This window comes from Oncorhynchus mykiss, chromosome 12, assembly GCF_057628025.1.
Source record: "Oncorhynchus mykiss isolate SJ-2025 chromosome 12, ASM5762802v1, whole genome shotgun sequence".
NCBI classification, from domain to species: Eukaryota; Metazoa; Chordata; class Actinopteri; order Salmoniformes; family Salmonidae; genus Oncorhynchus; species Oncorhynchus mykiss.
In genome coordinates this window covers 69632261-69645064 of record NC_143033.1, presented here as the reverse complement: position 1 = coordinate 69645064, position 12804 = coordinate 69632261, and the positions used below count along the sequence as shown (strand labels likewise).

General features: G+C 44.4%; 1 protein-coding gene across 2 annotated transcripts in view; it reads left to right on the top strand.

The window, feature by feature from the left end:
* mpp2a (MAGUK p55 scaffold protein 2a) overlaps positions 1–10068 on the top strand; it is a 29558-nt gene extending 19490 nt beyond the window's left edge. For both annotated transcript variants that reach the window (XM_021624636.3, XM_090193138.1), the window contains 7 exons: positions 3063–3194; positions 3376–3481; positions 6378–6449; positions 6600–6761; positions 6975–7177; positions 7304–7432; positions 8406–10068. In XM_021624636.3, coding sequence (XP_021480311.1) covers positions 3063–3194; positions 3376–3481; positions 6378–6449; positions 6600–6761; positions 6975–7177; positions 7304–7432; positions 8406–8582 — 981 coding nt within the window. In that variant the 3' untranslated portion in view covers positions 8583–10068. The remainder of the gene's footprint in view (positions 1–3062; positions 3195–3375; positions 3482–6377; positions 6450–6599; positions 6762–6974; positions 7178–7303; positions 7433–8405) is intronic.
* The last annotated feature ends 2736 nt before the right edge of the window (positions 10069–12804 follow it).

Sequence of the window (12804 nt, the reverse complement as noted above, 5' to 3'; positions counted from 1 at the left end):
TCCTTTTATCTAACACCCTTCTGCTGTGGAAAAAAAGAGGGATGGGAAAATAGTCTGAAAGTACAAACCCGTTGTCAGCAGAAGGGTGTTATGAGTGCTGAGGAAGTGTTGATATTTACAGTAACGTATTTCAACTGAGGATTGTAGAAAGTGGTTTGTCTTTATGCATTCTTGTTGATAATGGCATTGATCAGCTGGAATACTGTATACAGCTGTATACTCTGAATGCACATACTGCATGCTCTAGAGCAGGGGTGTCAAAGTCAAATGGACGGAGGGCCAAATAAAAAAATCAGCTACAAGACGAGGGCCGGACTGTTCGAATGTTCATTGAAAAATTTTTAAATGACGCATATAGTCTAGTGAACCTAATTGAACCTACTGAAAACCTAACAAATATATTACAATATGATCAGATAAATAAAGCAATATTTTCTTATGGCTCTGTCAGTAATCTTTAATTTTCAACAGACACAAAAGACAAATTTCCTTTATATAAATATCCCCATAACATGAACATTAAATGAAAGAAACCGGTATTCAAGGCACCATCAGTAGACTATATTTTCTATTTTAGCAAAAGTGGGCTAAATTTACTTCAAAGAAAAAACAATAATAGCAATTTTCTATCATCCACTCAACTGAAATATTTTTAAAATATAATTGGATTGAAATACAAAAAAATAAAGTGCAAAAATCTATTAATCAAAAACAACACTTTGTTTAAGGAGAAGTAACATGCAGTGAAAACAAATATTAAATTTTAACTTTTAAACTTGAACTGAGTAAAAACTCTAAATATGTGATTGCACAGTAATGTTCACTTGTTTGAGGTTGAGGGTGATACTTGGTGGTGTCCCATCTTTTCCACAAGTTCATCAATGTTCGGGGTAAGGCTCTGAGCTGAAGAAATCCTCAGAATTGAGTGGAGGTGTTCAGCAGTAAGTCGACTTCTGTGTGATGTTTTGTTCAGGTTCATCAAAGAAAACAGTTGTTCACACAGGTATGTGCTGCCAAACATAGACAACGTTTGAGCAGCCTGGATGCGCAGCTGGGGCATTGTGCCGGGGAGGAAACGGGCGAACTCCGCAGCACCCACTGCCGCATATTTTGCCCTCAGTGCATCATTGCATTGGAGGTCAATCAACTCCATTTGGAGGTTTGGTGGTGAGCTTTCCACGTCAACAGCAAATGGGTTACCGAGCAGTTCCAACCTGCTTTTTTGTGCTTCAAAGTCAGCAAATCGGCGTCGAAAGTCAGCGGCAAGCATACCTATTTTATCAGCCAACTGTGTGCTCGGGAACGCACTGGTAGAGAGCTTCTCTTTCATGGTCTGGCAGCTGGGAAAGTGGCTCAAATTTTCTTTCCGCATCTGCGTCTCCCACAGAGTCAGTTTGGTTTTAAATGCCTTCACTGTACTGTACATATCAGAGATGACACGATCCCGACCCTGCAGCTGCAAGTTTATTGCATTCAGATGACTCGTAATGTCACACAGAAAAGCCATTTCACACAGAAACATTTCGTCTCGGAGTTGTGTTGTGTCTTTCCCTTTGCTGTCCAAGAACAGACAAATCTCCTCACGAAGCTCGAAACATCTTTGAAGCACCTTTCCCTGGCTTAGCCATCGCACCTCTGTGTGATAAGGCAAATCACCATGCTCCGTTTCTAACTCCGTCAGAAATGCCTTGAACTGGCGGTGATTCAAACCTTTGGCTCTGATAAAGTTAACTGTGCGCGTGATGATGCTCATTACATGCTCCATTTTCAAGGCTTTACCGCACAACGCTTCCTGGTGTATGATACAATGATAAGCTGTCAGCTCACCTGTCGCGTTTTCCTCTTGCATCTTTTCCCGTATCTTCGCCACCAGTCCGCTCCTGTGTCCACACATCGCAGGTGCTCCGTCGGTTGTCAAACCCACGAGTTTTTCCCAAGGCAGCTCCATCTCATTTACACATCTTGACACCTCTTCATACAAATCATGCCCCGTAGTTGTGCCATGCATAGGACGTAAAGCCAAAAACTCCTCTGTCACGCTTAGGTTGGAGTCCACTCCGCGGATGAAAATTGACAACTGGGCAATGTCAGAAATGTCGGTGCTCTCATCCACAGCCAAGGAATATGCAATAAAATCTTTTCCCTTTTTCACAAGCTGCTCTTTTAGATTGATGGACAACTGGTCTACTCTCTCGGCAATGGTGTTTCTGCTCAGACTCACATTTAAAAAGAGTTGCCTTTTTTCTGGGCAAACTTCGTCACAAACTTTAATCATGCAGTTGAAGATGAAATCCCCCTCCGTAAATGGCCGGGCTGATTTAGCGATCTCTTCTGCCAAAATAAAACTGGCCTTGACAGCAGCCTGGCCTTGTGATTTGGCTTTTTTGAACAGAGCCTGTCGAGATTTGAGGCCTCGTTTTAATTCCTCTGCCTTTTGTAGCCTTTGTTCCATGTCCATATTCTTGTTTTTGTCCGCGTGTTTCGTTTCATAATGTCGTCTCAGATTATACTCTTTCAGTACCGCCACACTTTCTCCACACAGAAGACACACAGGTTTTCCAGCTACCTTCGTGAACATATACTCCGACTCCCACCTTGTTTGAAACCCCCGGTTCTCAGTATCCACCTTCCGTTTTGCCATTTTTGATGGGTATCTGAAAGTTAATTTTACTGTGATGCTGACGACTGCTGTGCCAATAAATATTGAAATGAAGCAGCCTACTGCTCGGTGCGTCACCTTTGCATTGTGGGAAATGTAGTATTGGTGCGTGTAAAAGATCTGCGGGCTGCCGGCTTGCTGCGGGCCGGTTCTAATAATAAATCAAGATCATCCCAGGGGCCGTAAAAAACCTTCTTGCGGGCCGGATGTGGCCCGCGGGCCTTGACTCTGACATATGTGCTCTAGAGGAAAACTTCCACTTCGATAAACAAATGTAAACTTTGCAAGTTAGAAGTGTGACAAATCGAGCTTCTCCTTTTGAATTTGGTACGAAATGTTCAACACTATCCAACAGTAACAGACTCGTAACCATCTGTATGTATCTACTTCCTGTTCCCCACAGGTGTTTGTGAAGTGTCACTATGACTACGACCCGGCCAATGACAACCTGATCCCGTGTAAAGAGGCAGGGCTTAAGTTCTACACCGGTGACATCCTGCAGATCGTCAATCAGGATGACCTCAACTGGTGGCAGGTGGGTCCATAGGGATTATTTTGCCATGTACTGTACTGCATGTAACACAAATTGTTTTGTGTATTGCTTCTGTTGTCAATACTATCAGCCTCTGTATTCGTCTACTTGTGCCTATCGGTACACGGTGTGCGTGCTGGTGGGTCTAAGTATTGATGAGAGAATCATCCTGTGGGTCTGTCAGGCTCGTCGTTGTGTGGAGGGAGGCAGCGCTGGGCTGATCCCCAGTCAGCTGCTGGAGGAGAAGAGAAAAGCCTTTGTCAAGCGAGACGTGGAGCTGGCCCCCGCAGGTAGGACCAGTGCATAGGGCTGTGGCAGTCATGACATTTTGCCAGACGGTCATTGCCGTGCAAAAGACTGCCGGTCACACGGTAATCGACCGTTAATGAACATAAACATGTTTGGTATCTCCAGGCCTCCACGCATACAAGCCAGTGATGTGTGCCGTTGGAACATCTACATTTTTGAAAAGTATTATAAATCAATGTAATATACATCATCACAATAAATCCATGATTTATCTTAGTCAGGTCTAAGGAAACGTTATCAAATTAAAATGTATTTCAGAAGAAGAGAATGAGTTGGCCTACTGTATGTTATCTGGCTGTGCTCCATGCCATAGGCTGCAGGCTTGTTCATTTAGCGGACAAGATATGCTTATAAGTCCCATGATATTATTTAATTTTATCCGATTTTATAGTAAGAAGAATAATATAGAACTCAATAAAATAGAAAGGATACGTTTCCCATTACAGAGCGAGTGTGAAGTGGCTATGTTGAGCATAAAATGATGATTTGAAACAGGTCCTATGTGCTAGCTTTAGAGTTATTTGGCAACTTTAGTTGTGAATGATACAAACCTTAGAATGTCTTAGAAAATCAAAACATATATGGGCTGCTGATTTGATTTGAGATGATTTGAGAAAGTAACACAAAAAAAAGCTTGTGCTCTCTGTTCCTTGCCTCAGGCTGCACATCTGTTTTCTCATCAAGTGATCATATTTACACCCATCAGGCTATTCTCAATTTAATCTGGTCTTTACTAAGAAAAGATTGTCTTTATCTTGTCTTTACTCAAATTTGTTTCGATTTAGAATGGCCCGTTATTAAATGGGCAGGAACAGGGGAGGAACAGGGGCGGGGGGGGGATGCATGTCATCTGTATGCACTCAAATAGCGAATGGAGGCCGTGTTTTGAAGGCTACTTCGGTTTTATAGCGGAGCATAAGCTTAATATGAGCAACTGAGAAATAAATATAAGAAGACTTATTTCACTCCACCCATCAACCACTGTTTGAGGAGCTTGCTCTCTCTGCCCGACACGTGATATTTTGCCCAAACTCTTGTGTACCACGGGCTCTCAAACCTTGTTCCTGCAGCTACCCAGTGCTTAATTTGGGACACCAAGTGAAATATGTTATGGAACATCAATAGTAACATCTTTTCGCAACAAAACATATTTCACTAAACTGTTGACAGCCTGTCTGCGCGCTCAGGAAAGGAATAAAGGAGAGAGTGGAGGAGATGGAAATGCATGATGGTGAGATATTCTGTATAGCTGAAGGTAATGTGACTCTCAATTAATTATGAAAATATTTTTAAAAATCCCTAATACTAGGCTATTCAAAATCCGGCTAACTGTAGGCTAACTGTAGGCTAACTGTAAACCGCCCTGCACAAACAATGAACCAACAGCATCACCTAGGACTGGCTATACGTTCTCTCCCAGACTCATGGATAGAACCTTTGCTGCATAGTATAAGGTAACCAGTCCACCCAGTATGCACAATAATACGGTCCACACTCAAAGGCGATTATTCACATTAGTTTAATTTTGGAGCATTTATGTACCAAGACATCTTAAATCAGTTTGGTTTCATTTGTTTTCTGCCATGCGTAATATGCGGGAGGCTATGCATTGTATAACGGCACAATCATGTTGGGTACAACCAAAGCACGACTAGAGTACATAAAAGGAGATTACTGTGACTCAATGGTGAAATGACATTTGACTGCGGTCATCACTCATAACTGCCGGTGTGGCAGTCATTCAGTCACCCAACAACCCTACCAGTTCAGCCCACCTTATTAACACATCATAACACTTGGAGAGAGAGTCTGTCTCTCACTCCTCACAAATGAACGGACAGCTTTTAATATGAGCCAGATCGTCAGATCCTTGATGTGTAGCTTATTATGTAGAGGGAATGATGTTGTGCCGAAAGGCGAATGCTACAGTAGAGAGAGACAAATTGTATAATTTACGCTGCTGCTCTTTTCATGATGGTGGCACGTGTAGCTTGTTGATGGTCAATTATAAACCATCAAAGCCATCAAAATCCATAGAGCCTCCATGGAAAGAGTTATGCGATATCTAATCAATGGAAGATTAAATTAAAAGTTAAAGGAGCAGGACAGGCTACAACAACCACGAGCCAACAGTTAGGCTTCTACTTAATATTCTGATGGAGTTGTTGATATTTCTAACTGTAGGACGAGAAAGCTCATGCAGCCTCAATTAGCCTAGCTAGGTAGCTTAACTAGCTTCTCCCGGTTTGATGCCGTCAAGACGGGTACTACTTAATTATATTGGATGATAAATAACCTAGCTATGGCAACAAGTCGGCTTGGTTGGCTGCTGTCTCTCGTCTTTCCCTCCGTCCTCCATGTGCCACTCACTCTAAGTAACACACCCCTCCCCAACATGCTAGAGCGGCACCTCTCCCTCGTGTTTTATCAGCTCTGGTTAATAAGTAGGTTAAAAACTTCCCTTTTCTGCTGCTTCCTTCACTCGGATTGGGGCAGGATCCGACCAGGTCTATAATGAGTGGGTCTAGTTGTCCTCGGGTCCGTTCGGAATGGGTATCTATATTTAAGAAATATATATATTTATGCATATCGGGTCCGGGTGGGAAAGCAACAGGTCCATTTTGGAATGTTTCCAACTTTTTGGACCAATGACCTCTACTTGGCATTGTTATATACTGCCCCCTAGTGTAAAATCAAATGGATGATTAATAAGAAAACCATGTGAATACCTGTGGATGAATGTGGATAAATGGAGTTTGTATGGGATCATGTTTGTATGGGATTATATTGTATGGGATTATATTTGTATGGGATTATATTTGTATGGGATTATATTTGTATGGGATCATCATTGTTTATTGTGTGTTATTGTGACAGGAAATCTTTGTACTGGAGTGGCGGGAAAGAACAAGAAGAAAAAGATGATGTATCTAACTACTAAGAATGCAGGTGGGAATTTATTGAGTTCTGATAATTCTGAGTGTTTCTGTAAATTACATTGAAATGTTAACAAATAAACAAAGCTATCAATTTGTCTCTGTTTTATTTCTCTCTCTCTCTCTCTCTCTCTCTCTCTCTCTCTCTCTCTCTCTCTCTCAGAGTTTGACAGGCATGAGTTGCTGATCTATGAGGAGGTTGCCAAGGTGCCTCCGTTCCGCAGGAAGACATTGGTTCTGATTGGTGCTCTGGGAGTGGGCCGACGCAGCCTGAAGAACAAACTGCTGCTGTCTGACCCACAGCACTATGGCACCACCATCCCCCGTGAGTGTTGCTAACGCTAACATTCCAACTAATTGACAACAACAAAATGCTTACATGCTAAAGCCAGCCCTTTTTTATTTTGGATTGAATCCATTGTCTTAGGACACCTTCATACAGTAACTAGGGATTGTTAAAACTGTTTCCAGCAAGTTGCTCTGGATAAGAGTGTCTGGTAAATGACTAAAATGTAGATCATCTTCTTGCCTCCTCCAGACACCTCCAGAAAGCCAAAGTCAGGGGAGCGGGAGGACCAGATGTATGCCTTCACCTCGCGGAGCAAGATGGAGGCGGACATCAAGAATGGCCGCTACCTGGAGCATGGCGAGTACGACGGCAATCTCTACGGCACCAAGATGGACTCCATCCATGAGGTGGTGGAGGCCGGTCGCATCTGTGTACTGGACGCCAATCCTCAGGTAGGAGCGACTGGCCACATTGTGGTCCCACGCACCACAATCTGGAGCCCTATCTGGGTGAATTCAGGGTTCTAACAGTGACATTGATACCTCATACAGACATTGTATTCCTTGTACTACTTACAGGCCTTGAAGGTACTGCGGACGTCGGAGTTCCTGCCTTACGTGGTGTTCATCGAGGCCCCTGATTTTGAGGTCCTTAAGGCCATGAACCAGTCGGCCATCGAGACTGGAGTTGTCACCAAGCAGCTGACGGTAAGCACCAGGGTGAAGCCAAACAGAGGATAATGCCTGAATGGAAAACTCAATGACAGCTACTGACTATGTCTTTCATTCAGGACGACCAACGTGCCTCAATTTGTTTAGCCATTATACACTGAGTGTACAAAACATTAAGGACACCTGCTCTTTCCATGACATAGACTGACCAGGTGAATCCAGGTGAAAGCTATGATCCCTTATTGATATCACTTGTTAAATCCACATTAATCTGTGTAGATGAAGGGAAGGAGACAGGTTAACGAAGGATTTTTAAGCCATGAGACAATTTAGACACGGATTGTGTATGTGTGCCATTCACAGGGTGAATGGGAAAGACAAAAGATTGAAGTGCCTTTGAACGGGGTATGGTAGTAGGTGCCAAGCTCATCTTTTGTGTCAAGAATCTTTAGATCTTTAGATGGTTCTTCATACTGTATGTCTGTGCAGTGTGATTTTTGAAAAAGTTCATCTTAACAACCAGAAAGTTCTATCTGCATAAACCCATTTGAACTTGGAGCTATCCAATCACAAGCCTGAACAAATACAGACGGACCAATCGGAACACGTCTTTGCCATCAACACTGTCAGAAATCTTAAAGTAAATTGCACATCATTGTTCAGTAATGACAGTAATTTGTCTGATGATCATAATACATTGCTTATCTGGGTAAAATAGTGTTATTCAATCATTTATGTATTCAAATAACTACAGTCTTCTTAAAAACTGAACATGCATAATTCATAAGTGTCAGGTAGAACGATGCTTTATGCAGATAGAACCTTATAGTCCCAAGGTCACAACTTGCTGTAAAGCTGAAAGGCCCTAATGTTGCTCACTAGCTACATGCTTGAGCTTCCAGGTTCTTACCTATTGGCGCCTTCCTAAACAGAACTAATTAGCTTGTTCGAGGCCTGTTCCCTTCCTGTTACTCTTAGTTCTAACAACTGACATCTTTGTTTTCTGTAGGACTCAGAGCTGAAGAGAACAGTGGATGAGAGCACCCGCATCCAGATGGCCTACGGACACTACTTTGACCTCACCATCGTCAACGACAACCTGGACGAGAGCTACAGGAACCTGAAGGCAGCCCTGGAGAAGGTCTCTGCTACCCAGCAGTGGGTCCCAGTCACCTGGGTCTTCTAGTGGGAGACAGAAGGACAAGAGGGTGGTGTCGATCACTTGTTCTCTCATTCATCCCCACAAGACATCTGAAGATACTGTCTAGCTCATCATCACTGTGACCTCTGGACCTCTGACCTTTGGACCCCATACTGTACATAAGACTGAACTGACAGCATTCTTTTTGCTGTGTATGTATTGCTTTTGGAAATTTGTCGACAAATTTGGGCATTATGGGATTCTGGTGTGTGTGTGTGTGTGTGCATGTGTGTGCATGTGTGTGCATTCGTGCGGTTGCAGAGTGTCTTTACCATAATCCTGTTCACGACATTGACTCTTTAGTTCAGCAAGACTTCATCTATGTTTACATGAATCATAAATGGACATTCAGAATAGTAAATAGGTAATCTTACATCAAAACAGTAAACAGTGGTAGATGGCCTTCTACTGTTTATGTCCTCACTACAGACACACACACACACACACACACACACACACACACACACACACACCAAATTCTATTTTTATTACCACATTCTATTTTTTGTATGGTTGTGTTCAAGTCGGAACACTTTTTAACACCTACTGTTGGGTATTTCTTTTTTTCTATCATTTCAAAAAGTCAAGACACCAAGGTGTGATAGTAAAACATCCAAACAATTTGAAGATAGCATATAGATGCATAGAGAGATGTGTATGATAGATGGACTGTAAGCACAACCGTTATTTAGGTAACCACACAGATACTTTACGGATATGTTTTTGACGTGCCAAAAGCCTCCTTTCTCTTTTATTTCATAAGAATACTATTCCCAGGTCTGCTGTGCAGTACAGTACACACCCGTTTGACAAGGTAACGGCTCCGGCATTTTACTTGATGGGTCCCTTGGGGTTTACTTGTCAAACTGGGGCAGACCTTTTTATTCCACTTTCGTAACAGAGGATCTTGTGATGCAGTGGTACAGGATGCCTATTGGGTCAGTTGAAATCGATGCACCGCAGACGTTTGGGAAATTTGGCGATGATTAGTTTGGGGTCGTATTCACTAGACACGAAACAGAAGAAAACAGACTGAGGATGTACTCTGTACCGTATAGCTTGTTTTCGTTTTCTGTTTGCGAAACATTTAGCTAGAATGTGCCCTAATGAACACGACCCTGGAAACTCTGACACGTTTGTGTGCTCCTGATGAGTGCACGGTCATAGTTTCTTCATTTTAGCATGGTTTCTACATTCCATGATGCTCACGTGTGTCCATGGCATTTTCAAATACCTAGAATATGAGTTTGGAGATTTCAATTAGTTGAATTCATGGTTGAACGATTTCAAGAACCTTGTGTATTTGACTGTGTATCAGTCACTTTTTCTAGACGTACTGTAAATGACAGACTGTGAATGTAGATATACAGTAGACTAGAGGCAAACACTAACTACAGTGACAGTGTGTTGTTTATAGGAAAATGAACTGTACATTTGATGATGTCCACAATTAAACGTCTAAAATCAATGATACCAAATTGATGTCTGATTCCATGGAAGGATCAAATAGCATCCCAGTAAAGCTACATTTTTTTAGGGGGTTTAGGAAACAACGGGCTCAAGTGCAAGGGATTTCCAGTGTTAAGAACAAATGTAGTGGCCAAGCCATTGATAACTTTCTATTGGTAAGCCTATCAGGATGATATGCATTCCAAGTCATGATGACCTCATCTAACTCCATTTTCCACTGTCACTAAAAAAGAATGGATGGTTCCAAATAACTGATTTTTAATTCAACTTGCATAAGATATTAGATGATCGATGCCTCATCAGATACTATTGATAGAAACAGTTCCCCCCGTGTTTCTAAGAGCCCTGCCCATTGTCACTCCTCATCCCCAAAGGCCAAAGCACCAATGGTGTGTGTTTTAGAATATTTATTTATCTAAACTTCTTTCTTTCCATCCCTCAGTTCCCCCACTGCTTCAACCTTCAGTCTCTTCCACAACAGACAAGGGAATCTCTTTGTAGGTCAGAGAACGTCTGATATTTTTAGGTTATTTTCCACCTCAGGACTTTCTGCCATCTACCAACCAACAAACAAAATACTAAAAACATTTCCAACAAACGTACGTGTTCCTTTCAGGATGTGACCGATAAGGCCTTAATGTGTATGTACTCAAGTTGTGTGGTCTGGTAAGGCTATTCTCGTTTGTTAATCTCAGTGAAAAATAAGAACTTGTTTGAGGACCTACAAAGCGAAAACTAGTCTCTGGTGAGTGGTGACAGCCAGAGGCCACGCAAGAGTTTGTTCAGGGTTGCAGAGATTAAGCAGAGCATAATGGCGAGCGGTGTTTAAAACACAAATTTAGGCACAATCATAAGGGAGGATCATTGGGTTGGATAAGCTTCTAATACATACACAAACGATCCAGCCAATATTCTCTCACTATCTCAACCCCCTCCCTCTGTCAGAGATCCACTACCTGGGCCAGCTCCGTAAGGACAGCATGTTTCGTGTGGCCCTGGACCAGATCAGTCAGGGCCAGGTCCAGTTCTCCAGTTCTCCAACACTTTGACACACTGATCCTAGGTCAGAGTGAAGGTGGGCATTGCTTCACGGCGGTGGCTCTGGTGTGGGACGTAGACCCCCCTCCGCCCGCAGATCCCTTTGCCTTGGTGGCGGCCCTGGTGCATGGACCTTCACTGGAGGAACCGGGCCGCAGATCATCGCCGGAGGAACCAGACCACCGACCATAGGCCGGAGGCTCCAGACCGGGGACCGTCGCTGCAAGCTCCAGACCGGGGACCGTCGCTGTAGGCTCCGGACCAGGGACCGTCGCTGGAGGTTCCGGATCGTGGATCGACGCTGGAGGCTTCGTGCTGTGGATCATCACTGGACGCTTCGTGCCGTGGATCATCACTGGAGGCTTCGTGCTGTGGATCGTCGCTGCAGGCTCCGGGCCGTGGATCATCACTGTAGGCTTCCTGCCGTGGATCATCACTGGAGGCTTCGTGCTATGGATTATCACTGGAGGCTTCGTGCCATGGATCATCACTGGAGGCTTCGTGCCATGGATCATCACTGGAGGCTTCGTGACATGGATCATCACTGGAGGCTTCGGGCCATGGATTATCACTGGAGGCTTCGTGCCATGGATCATCACTGGAGGCTTCGTGCCATGGATCATCACTGGAGGCTTCGTGCCATGGATCATCACTGGAGGCTTCGTGCCATGGATCATCACTGGAGGCTTCGTGCCATGGATCATCACTGGAGGCTTCGTGCCATGGATCATCACCGGAGGCTTCGTGACATGGATCATCACCGGAGGCTTCGTGACATGGATCATCACCGGAGGCTTCGGGCCATGGATTATCACTGGGGGCTTCGTGCCATGGATCATCACTGGAGGCTTCGGGCCATGGATCATCACTGGAGGCTTTGAACGTGGAGCCGGAACAGATCTCACCGGACTGAGGAGACATACTGGCAGCCTAGTGAGTGGAGCTGCCACAACACATCCTGGCTGGATACCCACTCTAGCTCGGTGAGTGTGGAGAGCTGGCACAGGACGCACTGGGCTATGACGGCACACTGGAGGCATAGTGCGTAGAGCCGGCGCAGGACACACTGGACCGTGGAGGCGCACCGGAGGTCTGGAGCGCAGAGCTGGCATAACTCGTCCTGGCTGAATGCCCACTTTAGCACGGCCACTGCGGGGAGCTTGCACAAAGCGCCCCGGGCTGTGGCTGAGCACCGAAGGCATGGTGCTCAGAACCGGATAACACTGTGCTTGACCAGTCATTCTCTCCCCACGGTAAGCAAGGGGAGTTGGCTCAGGTCTACAACCTGACTCCTCCAATCTCCCTGTGTGCCCCCCACCAAAATGTTTTGGGGCTGCCTCTCGTGCTTGCTTCATTGCCGTGACTCCCTCGCTGCTTCAACCTGTTCCCATGGGAGGCAAACCTTTCCGGCCAGGATCTCCTCCCACGTCCAGGATCCTTTGCCGTCCTGGACGTTCTCCCATGTCCAGTCCACCTAACCAAGCAGCTTGGTCCGTTTGTGGTGGGATCTTCTCTAACGTCTGTTGTTAGAAGGAGACCAACATGCAGCGTGGCAAGTGTTCATGATTCTTTATTTACCCAGAACACCAAACAAAACAACAACAGAATATCGAACGTCACGTTCTGCAGGCTTCACAGAGCTAACAAAAAACAAGATCCCACAAACACCAAAAGGAGAATGACAACTTATATGTGATCC